Raw genomic sequence first — 25,155 nt, forward strand, 5'->3', positions numbered from 1 at the left:
CCGGCCACCCCCATCAGAGACCTGTTGCCCCGCTCAGCCACCCACCTCCCTCTTCAGACACCAGCCGCCCCCATCAGACATCTGCCTCCCCCGACAGCCGCGCCCCCCCTCTACCCCCCCCCCCCCCCGGGACACCTGGCACTCCTGTCCGGCACTGGCTTCCCGGGTCAGACGTCTGCCTCCCTCTTCAGACACTGGCTGCCCCCATCAGACACTGCCGCCCCGTCCAACTGATGGCTGTCTGCATCAGAGACCTGCCTCCCCCATCAGACACCAGCCTCCCCCGTCAGACACCCGCTGCCCCTGTCAGACACCTGCCGCCCCCAACAGCCATGGGCCGCTCCTGCCGGACAGACACTTGCCTCCCTCATCAGACACCAGCTAGCCGGGTGAGACGTCTGTCTCCCCTGTCAGACACCCGCCTCCCCCGGCAGTTACCCACCGCCCCTCCCCCATGACCAGGTGCTGGTCCACTGGGTCCGAACACAGAGAGAAACTGCCCTGTTAGGGTGGTTTTGAAGAACCAGTTTATTCATACATTACACCAAATCATAAGCAATTTATACGCACCAAACTCCCGACTGGAAAAAACTGAACTGATAGGATGTTTTTCAGAAAATGTACCGTGCTCACAAATAAGACGAATTTGACCTGTTCCGTTACTAGAAATGAAGTAACAGCGCAACAAATCGAAAGGGGAACAGAAGCATCTTCCTCCTGTGCGGCTCTGAACAGACGCCCGCACTCAGACCACCTGTTCCCGCAAACACCGGCGGCCCTGAGGCTTGGGCCCTCGCAGCCCGGCGGTCCTGAGGCTGCCCCCCCCCCCCCCCGCCCCGGAACCTTCCAGCAGCCCAGGTCCCCACCAGCCAGTGGCTGCACGGCAAACTCTAACAGGGGTGAGGTTCTGCGTGCCGCCGTGTTCGCGTGCGCTTCTGGACGCTGCCGGCGTGTCTCAGGTCCGAGACCTGCTGTGGCTCGGGGACAATTGGGAGGAAGAATGAGCATCACGTTCCAAGCGTCCTTTGCATCGTCACTGGCCTTCTGTGGAAGGAGTCATAAAAAACAAAGCACCATCGACCACACTGCACGAACAACTCACTTTAGCCTAAGCTTTGCAAACATGTTACAGAAAAGAAGATGTAATAGGCTTAATGAAACAGAACTGCTGGCACCACCTCTTCCCCACAACAGCACATAAAAACGGACGAGACGTTAAATAAACATTCTGTTATTAATCATTAAATATATTAATACCCCAAATCATGTATAAATTAGGAAATAAATGTACAAACTATTTCACAAAGTGCTTTTTAAAATATATACACAACATTCAAGAAATTCTTAATGTAAGACATTTCAGATTGAAGTTCTGGGATAAGTGTAAGTGTCCTTTCCTTTCAAAAAGTATTAATACAGCACTTAAAAAAACACACACACATAAAAGGCATATTCGCAGATTGGCAAGGAAGAAAAATGAAACCACTTTCACAGTTATCTAAAATGTGTAACGTTTTCAGTGGGAAATTTTAGTTCCCGATGGGAGTTTGCAAATTAGTTCTATGAAAACTGTCAGGGAAGAACAGGACAAAATCGAGGGAGACACCTCCCTAAATGAAATTACTAATGTCTGTGTCGTTTAGCAACTAAGAACTCTCTTTCAGTAATTTAATAGAGTACGTATCTTTAAGCCCTTACCAGCGTTAAGAGTTTTTAAAACCCATATGCCTATAAAATAGACACTCCTATCCCAATGTACGTGTGATTCTGTCCCCACAGAAGAGGGGAAATATGCTAGAACAGGACTGGTACTCATCTGGGGCAATCTTTAATCTGCACCTCAGTTCTTCATCTGTAAAATGGGAGCAGTAATTGCCTCCGTATTTCCCAGTGTGGACTGTCACGATTCATTCAAGCAACAAAACAAAAGAAAACAAAACAAAAACAGCATAAAATGCCTTGTAAACTGTAAGCCATTCAACACCTCCGGATGAAGGACTATTGTAGACTTCTAAAACGCGAAACTTATCAATTTAAAAACACCATCTTCAGTAGACCTGGTATGTAAAGAATTGGATATTTTCTTGAATTTTCTTGGTTGTTCTTGGAAGTATGTCAGCATTTATCCAAATATGTTTTTAAAGTACTCACATGGATACTATTATCCAGGTAAAAGCTGACAGAATGTTTGTATTACTAATTAGTGAAACAGAAGGTTTCCTTTTACTATGCTTTTCCAAGTGAGCTGTGTATAATGCTTGAGAACTTAAATGGGATTTGATGTTCTAGGAATGTAAAATTTACTCAAATTTCCCTACATAAATCCTTTTCCTTGGGAAGAACACAGTCAAATTTGTGGGGTTCTTTTTGAAAATAAGGTGTGAATTTCAGATATCTCTAAAAGAAAAGGAACACTTGCTTAGAGACCTGGATAAGCAGGTCCTGGAAGAAAAGAATATAAAAGAAAATACTTGCCAACTGTTTGGAAATTTTGGTATAAATATTTTAAATTCTCAATTCGGAATAGGGCAATATCAAATATCTAAATCCCAGAACTGACCGTCAGATAAATAAGGGCCAAGGCCAGTCATTTTAAAGAACTACCCCCTTTCCTTCCCTGGGTCAGGCTAATCGTACGTTTATCTGGAATACACTCGTTGATCCCTCTTTACTCTTTATACAAAAACATAAAACATTTTGGATAAACACAATTGGCGAGAGACACAGGGAGTGCACGAGCCTGGAAAGGGCTATTCGCAGCCTCCCCAAACGAAGCATGTTTATACTTTCCGCTGTGTACCAGAAACTGACCCAAAACACAGAAGATGCCCTCCCCTGCCATCGAGGCACAGGGAGAGGCTGCCACCCAGGGGCTGTGCGCGCGTGTCCGGCTGCCGTGCGGCCAGTGAAAGACAAGTTTACAACCCACATTACGACAACTGCGTGAGGAGGAGCAGACCCGAGGCCTGCTTATGTGAACACACGGACTATGGCATCTGGTAGATATGTCCCATCGCTGGGCACAGAATACTCTGGTGACAACAGGACCCCTAAAGCTAGCTAGAAACATCAAGGGGGAGGGGGACAAAAGAGACAACCTCCCCGTTGTATGGACGTACAATACTATACACAGCACCGAATATGTCACACCATCAAAGCGCCGTCTCTCGCCAGCGGTGCACCCTTGGCATCGTACCCAGATGAAATGTGCACGCCTCACATGCAGACGCTGCGTGGGGCAGAGGGGCAGTCAAGAGGTCAGAGTTCACCAGAACTGCCACCGGCCCAACCATCCCCAGGGGACATGCCACCACAAGGCTCTACCAAGAACACTTGTCCCTTACTGCTGGTAATTTCCATACTGGCCCTGTAAGAGACCGAGACACGTGTTACACTTCCGTAGTTGAGACAGACCTCCCACCCCGCGCCCCGCAGCCCACACCCAGGACTAGGGACGGAAGCAGGGATGGGAAGCAGGCAAGCAAACAGCTCTCTGCCTAGATCTCGGGCGGGCAACATGATCGCTGGCTTTCTGAAGGCCGTCCATCCAAGCCTGCGGCCAATGATTTAGATCAGAGGGTCAGCGAGGCTCACCCTTACCAGCTGCCCCCCAGTAAGACCCCCCCAAGGGGCCAAGATCCCACAGGTGACTGGTCAGCAGCAGGGCTGGCTACAAACTTGGGCTGGGACCCAGACGCAGAGCCACTCGGCCAGCCGTGTCTGACCCAGTGAGGGTATGCTATGCGTACAGTAATTCGCAAAAGCCTTAGCGGACCAGAGAAATCACATTCTGGAAGAGACCCTGGCCGCCAATTCCTTCCTCTCCTTATTCCTCACGACCATAAGAGAAACCTTTGTCACGTTTCCACAGACACGATGGATCTGCGCGTCTGGAGGCATCCCCAAATCTTGCCTGCTCATAGCCATAAGGCCGCTGCTGCTGGGCGGACGGGCCCGTCTGAGATGCCCTGTAGCTTCCGTACTGCTGGCCTTGTCCTTGCTGGTACCCGGAGTACTGCGAGGCGGCTCCCTGGGCAGGCCCTGTGAGGATACACACCCGAGCCATGAGAACGACCCAACGCCCTCCCCAGCCCTCTGGAAGTGTCTGCCACACCGCTGGATCCAGTGGTGGAAGCTCAGCCGAGTGCTCGAGCAAGGCTGCCGTTGGCTCCTGCGCAGCCCCCCCGGCCGGGGCTAGCGGGCCGCTCCCCGGCGCACCTGCACCGGCTTCCCGGCAGCAGCGTGTCCGCCAGGGTGGTCGCCACAAACCCACGAGTTAAGCACCATAGCAGCTGTTGAAGACTCGCGTGCGAGAGGAAGGAGGTGGGCATTCCCGTGGAAACTAAGGCAAAAGCTTTGGAAAGAACCGATAAAGGCCAAGGGGGCACCTGGGTGGCTCAGTCCGTTAAGCGCCAACTTCGGCTCGGGTCATGATCTCTCAGTTCGTGAGTTTGAACCCTGAGTCAGGCTCTGTGCTTTCAGCAGGGAGCCCGCTTTGGATCTTCTGTCTCTGCCCCTCTCCCCACTCGCGTGTGCTCTCTCTCTCAAAGATAAACCCTTAACAAAAAAATAGATTTTAAGGCCAAATAATTTTTCAAAAAATTGTTATTTAGTCAGTCGTGGCTATAAAAGGTTGAACAAAAATCTTGAACTGGGGCTTACCTTCCTCACCGTGTGCCACGGTCACCTGTGAGCTCAGGAAGACACCTCACGCAAGGGCCCCGCCTGGCAGGTGATCCTGAGGTGCAGCGAAGGCCGAGTCCCGCGGCCTGGACAGGTTCCCTCAGGGAGGCACACGGTTTATGGAGGGGACGGGGCCCAGCTCTGGCTGGATGAGCGAGTGGGGGCTCCTGACTACAGTAAACGAAGACATTTCGGTACAGACAGATGGAGGTTTTATAAAGGCTCGCAGACTCACTCTTAAGGAGATAATCACCCACTCATTCAGGTGGCGAGACCGGCTTTCACTGTATTTTATCTCATTGTATGTATTTCTTTATTTAAATGTTTATTTTTGAGAGAGACAGAGCGTGAGCAGGGGAGGGCCAGAGAGACAAGGAAACACAGGATCTGAAGCAGGCTCCAGGCTCCGAGCTGTCAGCACAGAGCCTGACACGGGGCTCGAACTCACGAACTGCGAGATCATGACCTAAGCCGAAGTCGGACGCCCAACCAACGCAGCCACCCAGGTGCCCCTCGCGGTGCATTTTAAATACTGACGGTTCGCCGGGCCATCACGTGGTGGCCATGTCAGGCAGCGGTCCTCCTGTGACAGCAGCACCTGGGCTCTGGGGAGGGTGGTCCAGATGCGCCTTGGGAGCAGGCGGGGACCCTGGAAGAGCGTCGTGCGGCCTCGGGCTCTTGGCAGACATGACCCGCAGGCAAGAGGCCAGGCCTGCCCTGTTTCAGGTATACCTGCCTCAGGGGCCGAGGCCCATAGAGGGCTGGGCAGATGGGCGGGCTATGCTCCCGGCAGGACGCTCTGCTGTGCCGGACGGCCTGACCTCGGGGAGACTCCGCTGACCTCCAGTGGACGGGGTGTCTCCCCTTTGTGGCTGCTGCAGCTCAAAAAGCCCACATTTCTGTCCGACGGGCCTGGAGACCAATGCTTGCCGGCGGGCTCCAAGGCAGAGCGCCCCACCCGGGCCCCTTCGCCGTCTGGGGAACGCTCGTGGGGAGAGCCAAAGCTGACGAACGGGCGAGCCCCTCTGGGAGCTGCTGCGGGACTGGCCCACACGTGGAGAGGCTCAGAAGATGCCCACGTGCCCCTGGCTCTCAGTCCCTAACAACGTTCTCTCGTCAGGGAACCAGAGGTCCCGTGAGACCTGGCTACGTCTGGGGCTAGTGCAGGGAGAGCATCACGGTCCCAGAGAACAAGGAAATGCTCAGAAACAAAAGGACGGGGACATGTCAAAGGGACTGGAAGAGCTCCCATGAGGCAAACTGGACGTGCTGAACCAAACAGAAGTACTGGAATACAACCCAGCGTATAAAACTAGTATCCACAGATACACACTAATAAAGGATTGAAAGTGGAGTGCGCCTTACAGAGGAACTCCAAACAGTCTACGGTAGACAATCCCCCCCTTGAGTAGGGGCTGGACTCAGGGGCTTGCTTCCAATGATTGGGGGAAGGAGAGGAAGATGGGACAGCTCGATGGCGGGGGCACCGGGTGGATGCCTCTAACCAAGCGACCACACCCAGCATCAGAGGCACATCACGTTGATGTGGGATGAGAAGGGTCTTTCGCCCCTGCGAGCTTTCCAAACCCCACAGCCCACGGTCATCCTGAGAAAAAGCTCAAAGCTCACCAAGGCAGTCCAACAAAGCACCCATCCAGTCTCCCTCACGACTGTCAAGGTCCAGAAAGACCGGGATTTCTGAGACTCTGTCCCAGTCTAAGGAGCCGTGAGACTCAATGTCCTGTGGGACTCCAGAGGGGTCCCGGGACGGAATAGGATACTGGGGGAAACCCCGTGAGATCTGGATAAGCCGGGAGTTCCGTCCACAGCAACGCGCCAGCGGAGATTCTTAGTCGTGACGATCACGCTGTGCTCGGACGAGGTGAACAAGAGAGGAACTCTGTGCACTAGCCACACAGCTTTGCTGGAAATCTAAAACTATTCCAAAATGGGGGCGCCTGGGAGGCTCAGCTGGTTGAGCATCAGCCTTCGGCTCAGGTCGTGATCTCACGGATCATGGGTCCGAGCCCCACACTGGGCTCTCTGCTGACAGCGTGGAGCCTGCTTTGGATCCCACGTTCCCCTCGTTCTCTGCCCCTCCCCTGCTTGCACTCTCTCTCTCAGAAATAAATAAAACATTAAAACATAGATAAAACTATTCCCGAATGAGTGTACTAAGTGTCACTGAACGAACAGCAGCGTTACCGCGTGTGGGGCCCGGGTTGGAAGGCGTGCCCTCCCCCCGACCCCCTTACCGTAGCCCGGCTGCTGCCCGGGATAGCTCTGCTGGTTGGGGTACTGCTGCTGGTACCCGGCCTGCTGCTGGGCTGCGCCCTGCTGGTACCCCGCCTGCTGCTGGCTGTACTGCGAGTTCCCTGTGGGGGGAAGGAGACACGCGGGTCATTCCCAGGGACAAAGGCAGCCCTTCCCGCCACTCAGGACGTGGACGCCTCGGAAAACCCTGGGCCACCTCGACTACCTCGGAATCTTCTCTTTCCCACAAATCTTTTACGACATTTTCTCTTCTTGTTTTAGAAGATTACGAATAAACACCCAAAATGAAAGTGAACCGAAAGCGAAGGTTAATGCAAGTGTTTTGGGTTCAACCGTGTCCCCTCGAAAGGTACGTTGGAGTCCTTACCCACACACCTATGCAAGTGGTCTTATCTGGAATTAGGGTCTCTGCACATGTGATCAGTGAGGGGCAGGCTGGCTGGACTAGAATGAGCCCTAATCCAATGACGGGTGCTGTCGTAAGAGGGAGTGTGGACACAGACGCAGGGAGAGCCATGTGCTGACAGCAGCGTGGAGTGACATGCCTACAAGCAAGGACACCCAGGACGGCCGGAGCCACCGCAAGCGGGGACGGAGGCCGGGGACACACCCCGCGTCGGCTCTCGGACCCCTGGCCCGTTTCGGCAGCACCTGGTCACGGTGGCCCTGGGCCACCACGACAGCCAGAGGCGGCGAGTCAGGACAGTCCATCCCGGCAGCCGCTCAGCTGTGGTGCCGGTCGTGGGAAGGACAAAGCACGAGGACTCGCACAGGCAACTGAACGCACCGCTGCCGATGCAGCCACACGGCGGCCAGTGGGGGAGGAAACGGAGAAACTCTAACGGTCTTGGGCGGAGAATCAGTACCGGTCAGTGAGCCTTCGGAATGTTCTACACACGTCCCCCTCCCTTGCTGCCTCTTCTCAGCAGTAAGGTGTGTGGGACAGGGCTGCGGGCCAGAGTGGGTCCCAAGCAGGCTACACAGACTACCCCACGTGCTTCCCGTGACACTGGGAGGGGGACACCACCACACCCCCATTTCACACACGGGACGCAGAGAAGGGAGATTCAGAGACGGTCGCTCCTGTGGCTGATGGGGGACACTGAGGTGAGCGGCAGCTCTAAGGCTGTGTCTCCACGCGGCTCGGAAGGAGCCCTGATGTTTCGGGACACCTTCGGCGTGGAGGCGCACGTCCACGGTGCTGGCTCAGATCCACATCGGGTTTTTCCTTTGACATTAGGAATCAGTGCCACAGAGCATTTTTTTTAAGGCAAATATATACCTGTATACATGTATATTTTTTAACGTTTTTTTTGTTTATTCTTGAGACAGAGAGAGAGCGTGAACAGGGAGGGGCAGAGAGAAAGGGAGACAGAATCTGAAACAGGCTCCAGGCTCCTAACTGTCAGCACAGAGCTCGACGTGGGGCTCGAACTCACGGACCACAAGATCATGAGCTGAGCTGAACTCGGATGCTCAACCGACTGAGCCACCCAGGCACCCCAATATACCTATATATTTTTAAAAGTTTATTTATTTAACTAATCTACGCCCGACGTGGGGCTCGAAGTCACAGCCCCGAGGTCATGAGCTGCACGCTCCCCTGACCGAGCCAGCCTGTATGTTTTTATCTTCACGTTGGTAAAGTCCAAGCACTATCTCAGATTCACTTTTTCTGTTTTTCAGAGAAAATGCCTTAACTCTCATTTTCAAGATTTACCAGGCAGTGTCCACGCTAAAAGCCTCGTTGCAGAAGGAAGCTTGCAGTGAGAAAAGTGAGGGTCCCAGTGAGCGCCTCACCGGACGTGGGCCGAGAGTTAGATGGAAATCTTCCTAGAGCCTTCCCGCCGCAGGGTCTCCAGAGCTGCCCGTTCAGATTCAGGCTGGAGACGAAATTCCATTCACGGGTCTCCGGACGCTTTTATAAAAAGACCCGCATAAGCGTGGTTCTGTCGTGTTCTTTTGAGTTAGGGCTTCGCTCTTCAAAACCACGCAGAGCGTGCAGCCTTCGTAGTGCGTTCGGTCCTGAGTCTGCAGCGGGGGCTCAGGAGACCCCGGCCCTCACTCGCCAGCGACTCCTGCCAGCAGACGAATGGCTGGCACGGAGAGGATGTGGCGGCCCCCACCTACCCGTGGGGACCCCGCTCCAAGACCCCCATGGACGCCCGAAGGCGTGGGGGCGCCAAGCTCTACACACCCCAAGCGTTTTCCTCGACACACACCCCAAGTGCGGTTTATGAACTCGGCACAATGGGAGATTAACGGTAATGATGAAACAGACCGAGCATCAGGGAGGGGATCCTCTGCTTCCCTCGAGGGGCCCCGTCACTGAGACGGCAGGGAGACTGTGGGTGGGGGGAGGGAGGGACTACTGTAGTTGCCTGTTCCTTTTCTTTATAAACAAAACGTGTCCCAGAAAGAAGAAAATAGAGGCCAGATTATGAAAACCCGTATTTGTCGAATCCTTTTTTCTGCTTTATTTTCCCAATTAAAAGTAAGTTTTCCTTTTCTAGGAGCCGTAAAATATAAGTATTTAAAAACCAGATCCTGGTGGCGTATTTTTCTAAGCAGCAGCTTTCCCGAGAGCCAATTCACCCCGCGAGGGTGTAAAACTGTCCGCGGGGATGTCAACAGCAGCCACCAAAGCAGCATGCTCCAACCCCAGGGCGAGTCCCCCCTACAAGGGCCCTGCAAACCCACCACATCTGCTCTGACAGCTCCTTCCCCGAGGCCGGCAGGCTGGACAGCCACGGGTGGGCAGCCACGGGGCAGATGCAGGGCAGGGCGTGGGGCAGGACGTGGCGGCCTCCACACCTCGCCTCGCTCACCCTGGAAGCACATCTGAGACACGGCGGGTCCTCCTCAGGGCTTGAAGTTTTTGCTCAGTCTGAGTACCTCAGCCTCACAGCCCCTTCTTACTGGATGGTAATGGAGGAGCTCACTCACAGGCTATCCGGCTGCGGCCTGGCACCCGGTAAGCGCGCCACAAATGTTAGCAGGGACGCCTCTGGGAAGCACACATCCGCCCTCCCACGCCCGGAAAACCTTCCCTCCTCTGGAGTCAAGCCCAGTAGGAAAGGGGCCTGGCTGAGCGTCGTGGACACAAAACCACCACCAGGAACCAGTGACCCATCAGCTCAGTGACGCAGTCTATAAAAACTACGGAGCAGGGGCGCCTGGGTGGCTCAGTCGGTTAAGCGTCCGACCTCGGCTCAGGTCGTGATCTCGCAGTCCCTGAGTTTGAGCCCCACGTCAGGCTCTGTGCTGACAGCTCGGAGCCCGGAGCCTGCTTCCGATTCTGTGTCTCCCTCTCTCTGACCCTCCCCTATTCATGCTCTCTGTCTCAAAAATAAATAAACATTAAAAACAACAACAACAAAAACCAGGAGCAAGGGTGTGCCTCGGGGACACGCATGGGCCACTCCGGGTCTCCTCGGGGCAAGACCCTGAGGACACCCAGGATAACAGCGCCGTGACCATGGGACCAGGGGTGCGATGGGTCTGGACGGCCACAGGGTTGGGCTGCTTTGATCTTCAGAGATAGTCAGTAACGTTTAGTATCTGTAAATTTACCTTCCGCACAGGCAGATACGTTCGCGAGATCCACAAATGTGAACACGAAGCCAGCCCACCTTCAAGAGGTTCAGGGAAAAAGGCCACCCGCAGCCTGCCCGGTCGCCACCCGGTCCCCTCGCAGCCACTTCTATCGGTGTCCTGACCGTCTTTCCAGAGTTTGTCCGTGGGGTGTGTGTGCATGTGCAAACACGTACCGTGTTCCGCAGAAGGCGGCACCCCAGATACCCTGGTCCTCAGCACCCGGCCTGAGCACCCGGCACCACCCAGATTTTCCACCACGGCAGCCACAGAGGCTTTGCTTCCTTTAACAGCCACTGTTTAACAGACACATGGACCGGTCACAGGGCCACAGACCCTGGCTCTGTCTGCTCTCCGCCACTGCAGATCTCAGTGACAGGGTGCAGCAGGACTTCAAGGCTTCCGTAGACTGCTCGGCGGGGGCCCTGATGGCGCTGTGTCCACCTGGCTCGGCCAAACCCACATCCCCTCATCCCGCTTGGCCTAGAACCAGCCCTCTGCACGTTAGCGCCCTCTCATTGTACGGGACCACCCGGGGCTCCTGTCCCGTGCCACCTCCTGTGAACCCCAGGACCAGCCGCCGCGCCCCACAAGGCTCCCCATCACACGGAATAATGTAATGACTGGAAGACTCTTAATTTTGGCTTCAACCTACCCCCTCATTGCTTCCACTCGGTGCCCTCCGCCTGCACGGGGCCACGGGCCACTCACGCACATCCAGTCTCCTCAGAGCAGAACACCGCCTGCCTCTCACACCACACCCGGCACTGCCACCCACCGTGGGGTGTCCTGGGCCCTGTGACACAAGGACGGGTAGTGCCGGGTCGAGGTCCAGTTAACGAGACGGAACGAAACGCTTCCAGATTCAGGAGGAAACCATTCCGTCTGCCACACCTGCCTTAAAAAAAGTGACCGTTTTAGCAAACGTCCCGCGGATTATGGGAGGCGAGAACGCGTGAGCCAAACGTAAGGGTATAAAAACGTGCGCTTCGAAGTTCCAAAGGCTGAGCGGCACGTGTCTTTGGAGCAGTCGTTTCTGCCGGAAGGTTCTTTCCTGAGCACTCTCACCGGGACGCCGCAGAGCTGGCGGTGAGCAGAGGGCCCTCCCAGGGGAGAGGGCCGAGCGCCGGCGTCCCGGGAGGCGGACGGAGGGCCCACGGCCGCGGCCTCTGCGGACAGGCCCCAGTGCTGGCGGAGGAGCGCGTGCAAGGATGAACCCCAGGTGGCCCCGGGAGCTCACCTCTTCCCGGCAGGCGGAGACCCAGCGGCGCAGACACCGGAGTGCGCCAAACTCGATTTTTTACGCGTCGAGTTGTTTCTATAATGGCCCAAACACGCAGAGTTTTAGCCGTGTAGAGCCCACCAGCTGGTGTACCCTGTGAAGTGTCACCAGCAGCTGCCACCTGGAGGCAGGTCAGTGCTCACAGCTGTCGGCCCCTGGCCCGGAGCCGTGCTGCTGGGCACAGGAACCCTCTCCCCGGGACCCCCGTCTGCAGTGTGGCCTCTGGCCGCGGCCTGTCTGCGGGTCTCCCGCTGCGAGGGGCTCCCCCTCCAGCACCCTGTCCAAGCGCCTCCCGGCGAGGCTGCGTGGGCGCGACTGCCCGGTGTGGGCCCATCTGTTCCCGTCAGCCCGCGATCCCTCCACCCTCCCATACCCGTGCCAGTGCCAGTGACACGGGCCGGCCGCCACGGTCAGGAGCCCGCAGAGCTGTCGCCGGGCCAGCGTGCGTCTTGGAAACGTCCAAGGTGAGGGGCATGTGGTGCGCCCCGAGAACGCTCACTCACACCCGCCTTCAACTGGAAGCGAAGAGAAGCAGCTGAGCTTCCGCTGCAGAACAGCGCTTGGGGCGACCGTGTGGATGAGGGGACCGCCTCGGTGGTCTCGGGTGGCGAGTTTACTGTGGTCGTAACGGAAGGCACGACCAAGCGCGACACAGGAACCACCTGAGTTGTGGTGAGGAGGCAGGATAAAGGTGTTGCCCGCAGGGCGCCTGCGTGGCTCAGCCAGCTAAGCGTGCGGCTCAGGTTGGTGAGTTCGAGCCCTGCGTCAGGTCCACTGCTGTCAGCGCAGCGCCTGCTTTGGATCCTGTCTCCCCCCCCTCTCTCGGCCCCTCCCCCATTCTCTCTCTCTCAAAGGTAAACAAACATTAAAACAAATTTTTTTTAAAAAAGCGTCACCCTTTCCCCGTCAATGGCCAACGCTCAATCACTTGACTGGTTCGTAAAAACAACGGGGAACGTGAAGTTGTCCATAAATAATTTTACTTCAAGGTGGTTGGGATGTTTTGTTCTCTTGTTCTACACCCATCGTCAGGTTTCAGATCCAGCCAGGGGTGACGGCCAGGTCACGGCACCTGCTTTGGGAACAGGTGGGGCACCTGCCGGGGTAGGGGTGAGGACCTGCCTGGCTGTGTGATGCACAGGCACGGGCCATCACGGGGCCTGGGGAGCCAGACTCGCCAGGACAAGAAGGCTGGGTCTGAGCCGTGTTTGCAAGCAACACCCAAACGTGGGGACAGGGGGAATGGCTGCGGGGAAGCCCTTCCAACTGGGCGATTCCCCCGCATTCTCCACGTGTCCCATGATCTCCTACCGCCGTAACTAAGAAACAAGGTCGCGCCACAGAAGACAGAACGCAGCTCTTCAAAAAATTAAACACAGAATTACCGGACCACCCCTAATTCTACTTCTGGGTATAAATGCAAAGGAAACGAAAGCAGGGACTCGAAGAGACATCTGCACGCTGACGTCCACAGCAGCGTTATTCACGACAGCTGAGAGACAGAGACAACTCAAAAGTGTCCATCGATCGGGGCGCCTGGGGGGTCAGTCGGTTAAGTGGCTGATTTCGGCCCAGGTCACGATCTCACCGTCCGTGGGTTCGAGTCCCGCGTCGGGCTCTGGGCTGACAGCTCAGAGCCTAGAGCCCGCTTGGGATTCTGTGTCTCCCTCACTCTCCGCCCCTCCCCCACTCATGTCGTGTCTTTCTCTCCTCCCCTCTCTCAAAAATAGATGTTAAAAAAATTTTAAAACATCGACCGTGAAATGGACGAACAAGATGCTGTGCCCACACACTAGAAAACGATTCCGCCTTTAAAAGGAAAGACGCTCCGATAGCTGCTAACACACGTATGAACCCTGAGGACGTTATGCTGACCGAAGTGAGCCACTCACAGGAGGACAAGTGCTCTATGATCCTGCATGATGGACGCAGTCACATGCAGAGACAGAAAGTGGGCGCCGGGGGCTGGGGGCAGGAGATGGGAACCAGTGTCTGATGGGGGCAGAAAATCAGTCTGGAAGACGAACAAGTTCGGGGACGGACGGTCGGGATGGCCGCCCAATGTAAATGTGTTGAACGTCACTGAACTACGTTCAGAAATGGTTCAAGCGGTAAATACTGTTGTGTTTTTAGCTTAATTCTTTTAAAAAGCCACTGTAAACACCTGGACTTGCAAACTGCCTGTTTCATGGTTATATCTGTGTTTCCTTCCCCAGGGGCCCTGCTACGAAACCTCACGCTGTCTCCCCTTCTGAGGTCCTGACCGGGAAGCCTAGGCTATAAATGGGCTGATGTCCCAGTGCCCTGTGGCCTCACGGTTTTCTCTTCCCCTGGGGTCTCGCAAGGGCAGCGAAGTACCTTCACTCTATAGGGGCCCCATCTGAGAGGTTAACGTGCAAATTTCTTCCTACTTGTGTTTGGTGACATCACATTGGTGGCTGGAAGTCAGTGTGAGTGGGAGTATTCACAGCAGGAAAACGGGTGCGTGCTGCTACTTGGCTCTGTGTTGTCAGAGTCTGCTTCTAGAACGTCACTGCCTCACCCCACCTCTGCGGACAGCTCCCAGCCCAAGCTGCACTTGATCTGGCCAGCAGGTGTTTCAAGAAACGCCCAGGCCAAACCCAAGGAAGCCACGCACCCCATGTGCATTGCCTGCCTGGCTCGGGAGGGACACAGGGTGCCCGGACCCCCCGACCGAGCCGGGAACTCTTAAGGGAGCCCGTCTGAGCTCCCCCTGCACAGATGGTAGGGTCTGTGCCCCCACAACTCCAGAGCGGCCACTCCAACCACCCCGCCCGCGTCATGAGCACAGCGCCCGCAGCGGCCACAGGTACCCTTGGCCTCACAGAGTGCGGCGCCACCCGGCATAGCGCGTGTCTGACTGAAGCGTGGGCCCCGCGCAGCTTACCGCCCTCGTAGTAGTGCTGCGTGGACTCCTCGAAGGACCGGTCGTAGCTCTGCTCCGTGTACGACTGCTGGTAGGCGTAGTCTCCGTGTCCTGCGGGAAAACCCACATGGACCACAGTCAGTGGGGGGGTCCAGGCCGCCTGGGCTCGGGGTTCAGTCGTGAACTGAACGGGCAACACGTGGGGTCAGGAGTGCCCGGAGTCAGGCCCGATCCGTCTTTTTCCCGCAGGTTAAGTCTGTGAAGCAGCTTCCCGCCACCTCCTGGCCTCCGTTCCCTTGAGACGCGGGCAGCCACCCTGCTTGGAGGTGAGCGTGAGGAGTCCGTCTGTCACAGTTTACAGAGAGGAGACCGTGTACTCAGTGCCCGACACGTGACAAGGCCCGGCGGCCCCTCATCCCGGGCACCGTGAGCCCTCAGGAGGCCTTGTCACCATCATGTGGCGGCGACACAGCTCGCCCTGCCCTGGCCTCGGCCGCCTCCCCACCACCCACCCCACGCGTGCTCCGTGCCCAGGGTCCTTCCCCCTGCAAATCCCACCAATCCTAGGTGACCGCTTTCCACACCACCTCCACAAATCCCGAGACTGTTTAAACGTGACCGAAAGGCGGCACCAAGGGAAAAGAATCCGCAGAAACTGAGCAGCAGATACAAACCGCCGCCTTCGGAAGGCATTTCGTGAGGGCTCCCGTGTCCACCTTCCAAAACAATTACATGCCCTGACTGAGGGGACGGCACATCTCAGCCTCAACCCCCTGCTGCCGTTTGGGAGGGGAGAGAGGAGCCTCAAGTAGGTGAGTGGCTGTGGCCTGAACCGGAAGCTTCTCTCAGCAGAGACCAGACGTGCCCTCGCCCCAGTTCCCAGAGGCACTCGGGCGAGGGGGACTCCGGGTGCCCTGCCGGCAGAGGCCGGGGGCGACGGGTCTGCGCCGGGGGCGACCGGAGCACGGCGGTGGGCAGCCACCCCACGGCCGGTGCTGGGGCGGGCGCGGGCCTCACCGTCAGGGTAGTACTGCTGGCTCATGGGCTCCGAGGCGGCCTGGCCGTGTCCGTACTGCTCGCCTCCGTAGTACTCCTCCTGGCCCAGGTACTGCTGGGACGAGCCTGGGGGCAGGGCGGTAGCTCAGCAACGGTTGTCCCGTGACGTGACAGCCTCCTCGACGGCCTGGTCGGGACCCCCCGCATCCAGCCCCCAGTCCCCGGGACCACACTTACAAACCTGACCGCCCCGGCACCTGCTGTGGACCCTGCGCCTGACTTAACCCCCTACAGCCCCTCAAGCCCGTCCACCTCCAGGAGCGGCACCGGCCCTTGTCCTTCCATATTTCGTTAGCCCCACGAGGCTCCGGACCATCCACGATCCTTGCTCAATACTAAAGAACTAAAGCCTCACGCCCCCCAGCTTCCCAGGCAGAAAGACGCGGTGCGGGCATTACCTTGCTGGGAGGGCCGGTAGGGCGCCAGGGGCCGCTGCCCCATCATGCTGCTCCCCTGCCCGCTCTGGCCCATCATGGCGATGGACGACTGGCCCTGGTAGTGCTGGCTCCCGCCCTGCGCCGAGTTGTAGTGGGACGAGGCCGCCTGCTGGTGCATCATGGACACTGGGCGACACGACAGACCCGAATAACCCCGAGAAGCTCCCCAGGCGGGCGTCCTCACCCTCACCCCAGACCCCGGCCGCATCCCTGTCTGACTCCAGCTCCCGGGCCACCTCCACGCACAGAGAAACACGAGTCCTGTCCTGTCATCCCTCGTCCCCTAGGCTGGTTGCGAAGGAGCCATGCCCGTGCCCCCGGATGCTCAGGCCTGTGCCCTCTGGCCTGTCCAGTCGTGCCGCCCCTGCTCAGAGCCCGCTAGAGCAGCACTGCCCAGGAGGACGGGAAGTGAGCCATGCCACGACAGTAAAACAAACAGGTGAGATCTATTTTAGTAATATATCTTGGCTCGATATGTCTAGAACATCCTCATCTTGGGGCACCTGGGTGGCTCAGTTAAGTGTCTGACTGTTGATTTCGGCTCGGATCGTGATCTCACCGTTTGTAGGTCCGAGCCCCGTGTTGGGCTCTGCGCTGACAGCGTGGAGCCTGCTTAGGTTTCTCTCTTTCTCTGCCCCTCCCCTGCTTGCTCATTCTCTCTCTCTCTCTCTCAAAAAAAAAAAAAAAAAAAAAAAAGGTGCCTGGATGGCTCAGTTGGTTGAGCATCTGACTGGCTCAGGTCGTGATCTCACGGTTTGTGAATTTGAGCCCTGCGTTGGGCTCTGCTCCCCCACCCCCGCCCCTCCCCCTGCTCATGCTCTCTCCCTCCCAAAGAAGCCAGACATTACAAGACGTGAAAGTAAACTAGGGAGAGAGCTCATGATCTCCCTGTCCGTACCAAGCCTCTGAAATTCAGTGTCTGACACTCTGGGACAGCTCGATGGGGACCCAACGTTTCCCAGTGCTCGGCACCCCACTCCCAGCCCACGGGGCTCCCTTGGCCCAGCGTCTATGGCCCTGCTCGCTGCCCACTTCTGCGCTCTGGCCACACCGCCCCCGACCCCGCGTGAGCCTGGTCCCGTCCTCAGATAGGGCACGGACCGCCCCTCGGCACGGCCTCGCCTGACGCTCCCGCGGGGACTGGTGGAAACCCCCTCTCCACAGAGCCAGACCTCACGTGGTCTGTTCCCACGGCCCCCACCCCTTCAGAAGCCCCGCAGGACCGCGTGCACGGTCTGCACATATTTCGAAGGGTCACGGGGGCCGGCGGGGTGTCCCAGGGCCGAGCAGGGCGGTACCTGGGTTGGACTGCATGTTGATGTTGGCCCGGGACACGTAGTTGCCGATGGCGCCCTGGCCCTGCAGGGGCACACTCTGCGAGGCGGGTCCCGAGTGGCTGTAGCCGGGCCCCGTGCCGTGGCCGCTGCCCGACATACTCATGGAGGTGGTGGGCAGTGTGCTCTGTGCCGTCTGCTGCATGGACACGTGGTTCGGACCTGCCAGGAGCACAGGGAGGGGGTCTTAAACCCACCAAGGACCGCGTCTGATGGCAGGCCTGGCCCTGCCGCCAGACACCCCACGTTTCCTTCGAGCGATCGCGCGGAGGGAGGCCAGCCCGTGGTCGGCAGCGCCGATGAAGGAAACAAACCGAGCGCGGGAATCGCACGTTAGCTGTGACGGTGACGGTTCCCGGTGGCCAGAGATCGAGCTCTTGATCCGGAGATAACCTTTTTGCTCTCGTTTAAAAAACCCACCCGGAACCCGTGTGGATGTGAAGTCAAAGCAGAGCAGGGGACCTGAAGCGCTTTATCCCCTTTGCATGTTACCCTGCGCACGCGCACCCGGGCACAGCGGCGCCCCCGCAGCCGGGGCCTCTGGGAGGAGGGACGTCCCACGCTCAGCTCTGCAGGGCACGGGGTGCTCTGCCGAGACAGCCAGGCACCAGGGAGCCCGAGGTGGTGACCCTGTCGCCAGTGCTCCGGGTACTCACCGTTGCCGATCTGGCCCTGCATGAGGGAGGACGGGGGCAGGCCCGTGCCAATGGCATCACTGAGGCTGCCCTGGGAGTGCAGGCCCTGGCTGGAGCCGCTCTGGGACAGCGCTCCGGGGCCCAGGTTCATGTTCTGGGTGGGCGGCTGCAGGCGACAAGAAAGTAACAGGAGGCTGGTTAACCCAGAGACGAAGCACCCGAAGCCCTCCAGGGACTCGGCGGTTCAAGAGAGCTACCTCGACGGCTCATGGCCACCTGGCAGATGTCTGTGACCGACTGCCGCTCACACACGTGATCGGTGACTGCGGACTACGAGGCCCAAACACCTCAGGCCAGGAGACGGTACACCGAGCATTCTTGTGAGCGTTCAGACCTTAAGCGAGTACCAAGCTAACCAGCACATACCGGAGGTTCAAAGATGGGCCCTCCTCACTGGGGATGCAAGGGACCACCTCACCGGTCCACCACACTGCCCCTGCCCCTGCCCCTGCCCCTGCACCCTGGCCTCAGCTGGCCAGGATTTGCTGTGTCCCTCATCCACACCACCCCATGCCCCGGGCCTTTGCACAGACTGCCCTGTGCCCTAGCCCTGGCCCTCTCATTGCTCCTCCTGTGCGTGTGCCCTGCCCCGCAGCAAGCCCAACCGTGATCAGGATGTAGAAGGCGACGGGACGCACGAGGGACCCCTGCACCCTCACCTCCCGGATCCAGACCAAACAGCAGCTCCGAAGGTTCGGAGGCAGATGCTGTCTACACCTGGCCAAGAAAATGAAGTTCCCCGCAGGATCCACTGCTGTCTCCAGAGCGAGGAATCCCGATTTCATAGGCCAATCAATGTCCGTTTAACAATTTCGTCGGTAAGACACCCTGGCACCTATGACATCACTTTCCAGGGCACCAGGGGGCATCGCGTGTGTCCCGGAACGTCCCTGCCCACCACGGTCTACACGGGCGGGTCCTTCTCGCGGCTCTGCCTTCCGGTCCACCTGCGGGAGGCGGCCACTGCTGGACCTTGCCTTTGCAGCAATTATTTGACTTGGGGAAAACGGATTTTAAAAAGTTAAGCAGAAAACAAAGTATGTTGACACTTAAAACCTTCACTGCACCGGCGGCATCTCACAGTTCTGTTGCCGAATCGGAGCGCCGTTTATTCCTGGGCAGCATCTTCAGACTCGCTCGAAGGGCTCACGATAAAGAGTGAGAATCCCCCACGCCACCTCCTGTTCCCCACGGAGACCTGCCGCCCACCGTTTCTAGGTTTGCTTCCTCAGGGTCACCTCCCTTTGCCACAGAAACTGATGTCACAATTCTGACCAGTCCACTTCCGACTCGGGCCGACTGGCCTCCTGCCCCCTTTGCGGGCTCCTGCCTGTTCCTTGGCTACTCCACGTAACACGCTCCGACGGCTGCTCCCCGGATCGCACCGGGCAACTGCACTGGGCGAGGGTGGCCCACTGTCCCCCCCTGCCCCCCGCGGGCACTCACAGCGGGCAGCAGGGACTGCATGTTCTGGTTAGAATCCGCGATCGTGGCCAGGTAGACCAGGTTCCGGTGCAGGATCTGCTGGTACCTGCAGGGGAGGGGCACACAGTGAGGCAGCGCCCGCGGGCCAGTCGGAAGAAGCGAAGTCCACCCGGGACAGCCTCGCAGCCGGGCCCCAGGGGGACACTGACCTTCGGGGACGGGGCGGGCAACACAGCGCTCTGTGCTCTAGCACAGGGCCGGGCAGGGAACAGGACCCGGCCTGAGTCGTGAGCGGGATCCTGTCTGACGAAAACATGCTGAAAGGCCCCGAGGCGGTGGCCCGAGGGCACGCGCCACCAGGTCTGTTCAGAGCGGTGGGAGGAGGCAGAAGACTGAGGGAGACACCGGAGCGGACGCCAGAGGACAAGCCCTCCTCCGTCTGACCGTGACACGCGGCGGACTTGATCTCTCTGCCCCCTGGAAGCGGCCCCCCAAACAGGCCGGGAGGACGTGGGGAAGCCCGGTTCAAGCCAGGAAAAGCCCCCAGGCGCGTGGCGACCGCTCACACACGCCAGGCCTCCGGTGGCTCTGACAGCCAGCCCCTGCACCTACTCCACGTCCAGCCCCGGGGGTCACACGAGGTCCCGCCCGGGGGCGCTCATCGTCCCCTGGTGTGTCCCCCAGCAGCCCCCTCCGCCCACCCTTCATTTCCCTCCACGTCGTCTCCCCCTCCTCGGGGAGCGCCCCGGGGTGGGGGGACGAGGCCGTCCTCTGAGGGTGACCTCCGCAGCCCGACGGCCACTTACTGGGTGCACTCGGCCGTCTTGCCCTTGCTCTGGTAGTCCAGGATACACTGGATCAGGTGGTGGTTCTCGTCCAGCATCTGAAGGGGAAGCGGATGGGAACAGGGACACAGATGTGTCTCCGGCGCCCGGCTGGAGGGTCACGGGGCGGAGCTGGAGTCGCTCCATTAGGTGCGCGACAGTAACCATCACCCATGTGCAGGCGTCCTACGCGCAGAACTGCCACTCTTGCGCATCGCGCCGCTCGGCAGAACCGAATACTCTCCACGTCCCTGTGCTAAGCATGTGGCCCTCCATGTGCTAGGGTCAACCCCCCCGCCCCCCCGCCCACCAAACCCAGGGGCGGGTCCCAGGACCTCTCACCCGGCAGATGAAGACCCACAGCCGCCGGCTCACCATTTTCTAGGGCCCGTGGCCACAGCGCATCTGTCCAGCTAGGGTGGGCCCAGAGTCTACGTCAGGGATGCTGGGCCGCCGGGTCCCTGTCTGGAGAGGCCAGGCAGGCAGTCCCGCCCGGGCGAGGCAGCTCGCAGCCCTACAGGGCACCACAAAGGCCTACCACAGCCGGCTTTTCAGGACGGCCACGTCGGGGGCAGCGCCCGGGAGAGTCTGGGGAGACCCGGGAGGAGGCGATGGACGGAAGCACAAGGGGGAGGAGGGCCTAGTGGGAGCAGGGAGGGGTGCGCCGGAGCCGGCGGGGAGGGGAGGGCAGGGCAATGTGCACGGGGCGGTGCCCGCCAAGGTGAGGCCTCCTCCAGCCAGCTGTGAAGAGAAGATCCCGGCTTATTCACCGGGTGCACCCTCTGGAAGGAGGGGCAGGTCGGCGCCCAAGGCCAACGCTGCTTTCCACGGAAAGGTCTTTACTCGGAAACTCGGCCGGAAGAAAGCTCTGTGACTTTTGTCCTCAACGACTACCGGTCACCACGGTGCGGGCTCTTCTGGGAGGGCTCAGCGCCACAGGCCCCTGAGCCAGAGGAGGCGCCCCCTGCTCGCCACTGCCCAGAAGGCAGCTCACCTTCCTCCCTGCGCAACGTGGGCTCCTCCCTGCACTCTGACCACGGAGTCCTCCTCCAGAGCTCGGGGCCCGAGACCGTCCACGGAGGGGAGGCCAAGGCGGCACAAAGGGCCTGACTGGGCCACGCCGCGAGGCCGAGTCGGCCCCGCGGCCCTGCAGCCCTGCTAGGCGACCGTCCCCCAGCCTCTGCGACCTCGGGGTCGGTCTCTCCTGCTCGGTCTTAGTTTACAGCTCTGTCCTGTCTACCCTCCGCCGTTTTCTCCCACGTGGGGGCAGTGCAGGCAGGCACTGCGGGCCCAGGAGCCGCCAGGGGGCTTGCTGAGGGCAGGTGGCGGTGGCTGGGCCCACCACCCTGAGGGCAATCGGGACTCGGCGTCCAGGTTGATTAAGGTAAACGACTAGAATGACCTTCCTCTCCCTCTGAGAGCCACCCCTCTACGGCTTCAGCTTCCTGCCTGAAACTGCCGGGCAGGGATTCTCTCCCAAGGACACACGCCACAGAGCTGAAGTGCTATCAGGAGGTCCGTTTTAGCATCGGCCTTTTTTTTTTTTTTTTTAAATTTACTTCTTTTGAGACGGGCAGTGACGGAGAGAATAGCCCAAGAAGGCTACGTGCTGACAGCGCAGAGCCCGACGCAGAACCCGATGTGGGACTTGAGCTGACGAACCGGGAGATCGTGACCTGAGCCGAAACCAAGAGTCGGAGGCTTAGCCGACTGAGCCGCCCAGGCGCCCCACCACATCGTCCTTAACGTTCCAAAAGGGACAAAAGCTAAAGAGTCAAGGCCAGCAACACTTCAGCAGACCGTAGCGTAAGCAGCCATCACGAACAGTTCGCAGTTTTCCTGCACACGAGGAAACGTACCGTTAAGGGGATCGAGGAAAAGGACGCGAAATGGAGCACCATCTCAGTTAAGTTACGAACACTTGGGAAAAAAGGCCAGGCCAAAGTGGGTGACAGATGGCGGACTGGAGGCCCCTGACCTCTAAACCCTGACGACCCGGTGAGCAAGGGACGTGAACAGAGCAGAGCTGAGACAGCAGTGCCAGAGTTCTAGAACCGGAGAGCAGATCCTGGGGTGCCGGATGTGACACAGCCACACCGGGAGCCCAGAGACCAGGAAGGCAGAGGCCCCAGGACCTTCCCCACTGCTCACCAGTAGGCTGGGAGGCGGAGAAGGGGGACGAGGCAGAGGGGTAGCACCAGGGCACCGGAGGCAGGGGCGCACCCCCCAGTGTCACCACAGACCAACCTGCCCCAGGCCCTGGCCCTGAGCAAGAGTACTCCCGGGAAGCCTGCCACCTAGAAAGATCTGGACGATCTAGACGATCTAGACAAGCCGAGGCTAGCTGCAGACGCCGAACCTGGGGAAGACGAAGACCATGCAAAAAGGAAGCTTAGAAAAACAAAAGGAGAAAAAAGCGCAACTGTTACTCATATCCCCAAAAGACAAAAAAACCGTATTCGTTAAAATATTTTTTTATGTTTGTTTATTTTTGAAAGACAGAGACAAAGCACGAGCAGGGGAGGGGCAGAGAGAGGGAGACAGAATCCGAAGCAGGCTCCGGGCTCTGAGCTGTCAGCACAGAATCCGACGTGGGGCTCAACCTCACAGACCGTGAGATCACGACCTGAGCCGAAGTCGGACGCTCAACCGACTGAGCCACCCAGGTGCCCCAAAAGACGGTACTCGTTAATAAAAGATGCCCTTAAACAAAGCAAAAAGAGCTCTGGAATATTTCTGTATTGACCAGAGCAAAAAACAATTAACGCAAGGTTGGAACATAAAGTTGAGAAAAACTCCTAGAAAGCAGATTAAAAACACCAAGGTAGAAAACAGAAAAGATGACAAAATTAGAAAAATGATCTGACTGGCAAGAAACAATTCTTCAAGGACTTCCAGAAAGAACACACAGGGAGAAAAATCATCTAAAAATTTGTTCAAAGTATTTTCTCAGAATTGAAGGATGTGAATTTCCATCTCAGAAGGTTCTCCAAGGGGCCGACTTGCCAAAAACATCAAGGACAACACAGAGATCCTAAAAATGAACCAACTGAAAACTACAGCAGTGAGTTTCTCCACACAGGCCAGAAGTTGGTGGACAGTGGAGAACAACTACCCGATCCCGAGTGAGGCTTCCTGAGGCGGGGCGACCAGATCCCGAGTGAGACTTTCTGAGGACAGATGATTGGATCCTGAGGGGAGACTTCTGGAGGAGGGACGACTAGATCCGAAGACTTCCTGAGGAGGAATGACCAGATCCAAGTGAGACTTTCTGAAGGGGGATGATTGGATCCCGAGGGGAGGCTTCCCGAGGAGGGACGACCGGATCCCGAGTGAGACTTTCTGAGGAGAAATGATCGGATCCTGAGGGGAGACTTCCTGAGGAGGGATGATTGGATCCTGAGGGGAGACTTCCTGAGGCGGGGTGACCGGATCCCGAGTGAGGTAGAAGAGGGACGACCAGATCCGGAGACTTTCTGAGGAGGGACGACCAGATCCAAGTGAGACTTTCTGAAGGGGGATGATTGGATCCTGAGGGGAGACTTCCTGAGGAGGGACAACCGGATCCCGAGTGAGACTTTCTGAGGAGAAATGATTGGATCCTGAGGGGAGACTTCCTGAGGAGGGACGACCGGATCCCGAGTGAGACTTTCTGAGGAGAAATGATTGGATCCTGAGGGGAGACTTCCTGAGGTGGGGTGACCGGATCCCGAGTGAGGTAGAAGAGGGAAGACCAGATCCGGAGACTTTCTGAGGAGGGACGACCAGATCCCGAGTGAGACTTTCTGAAGGGGGATGATTGGATCCTGAGGGGAGACTTCCTGAGGAGGGACAACCGGATCCCGAGTGAGACTTTCTGAAGGGGGATGATTGGATCCTGAGGGGAGACTTCCTGAGGAGGGACGGCCAGATCCCGAGTGAGGCTTCCTAAGGAGGGATGACCAGATCTGGAGACTTCCTGAGGAGGGACGACCGGATCCCGAGTGAGACTTTCTGAGGACAGATGATTGGATCCTGAGGGGAGACTTCTGGAGGAGGGACGACTAGATCCGAAGACTTCCTGAGGAGGAATGACCAGATCCAAGTGAGACTTTCTGAAGGGGGATGATTGGATCCTGAGGGGAGGCTTCCCGAGGAGGGACGACCAGATCCCGAGTGAGACTTTCCGAGGAGAGATGATCAGATCCTGAGGGGAAGCTTCCTGAGGAGGGACGACCAGACCCAAGCGAGGCTTCCCGAGGAGGGACGACTCGAAAGGCTGGCAATACCATCGGGACGAGCCAGAGGTCAAGGTGGAGCCGTGGCCGGCGAGTCGTGGCGAGACCCTCCGGAGCCGCTCTCCACCCCCCCCCCCCACCCCCGAGGCCAGCAGGGTGACCGGCCCCCCGCTGTGCGCGCCCGGGGGACACCCGCCTCCTGCCGGCCTCCGCGGTCCCTCTGCACCCCTCTCCGTGGCTCCCGGCTTCCTGAGGCCTCCGCCGGCGCCGCAGCCGGGCCCGCACGCACCGAGAGCCCGCAGCAGGCCGGCCCGTCGGGGGGGGGGGGGGGGGGGGGCGCCGCCGGGGAGTGCGGTCACTCTCCGCACCGACATCTGTCACCTCCTCCCCGGAGCCTCTGGCTTCTGTCACGTCGGCGCCGCAAACGTCACGGTGCCCGCCGCGGCT

At 58.3% G+C, this 25,155-nt stretch overlaps 1 protein-coding gene across 7 annotated transcripts in view; it reads right to left on the reverse strand.

The window, feature by feature from the left end:
• Positions 1–504: 504 nt before the first annotated feature.
• The window catches only part of SS18L1 (SS18L1 subunit of BAF chromatin remodeling complex), a 30,249-nt gene continuing 5,598 nt past the window's right edge, over positions 505–25,155 (reverse strand). For 3 of the 7 annotated variants that reach the window (XM_053199761.1, XM_053199757.1, XM_053199759.1), the window contains 10 exons: positions 20,474–20,550; positions 19,689–19,773; positions 18,204–18,348; positions 17,512–17,709; positions 16,175–16,339; positions 15,738–15,842; positions 14,742–14,831; positions 6,939–7,058; positions 3,914–4,041; positions 505–3,367 (listed from right to left, as the gene is read on the reverse strand). In XM_053199761.1, coding sequence (XP_053055736.1) covers positions 3,341–3,367; positions 3,914–4,041; positions 6,939–7,058; positions 14,742–14,831; positions 15,738–15,842; positions 16,175–16,339; positions 17,512–17,709; positions 18,204–18,348; positions 19,689–19,773; positions 20,474–20,550 — 1,140 coding nt within the window. In that variant the 3' untranslated portion in view covers positions 505–3,340. Of the gene's footprint in view, positions 3,368–3,913; positions 4,042–6,938; positions 7,059–9,410; positions 12,496–14,741; positions 14,832–15,737; positions 15,843–16,174; positions 16,340–17,511; positions 17,710–18,203; positions 18,349–19,688; positions 19,774–19,876; positions 19,967–20,473; positions 20,551–20,866; positions 23,639–25,155 lie in introns of those variants that run through there. The other 4 variants (XM_053199755.1, XM_053199756.1, XM_027046546.2 and 1 more) reach the window with 3 other exon arrangements.

This window comes from Acinonyx jubatus, chromosome A3 (genome assembly GCF_027475565.1).
Source record: "Acinonyx jubatus isolate Ajub_Pintada_27869175 chromosome A3, VMU_Ajub_asm_v1.0, whole genome shotgun sequence".
Taxonomy (NCBI): Eukaryota; Metazoa; Chordata; class Mammalia; order Carnivora; family Felidae; genus Acinonyx; species Acinonyx jubatus.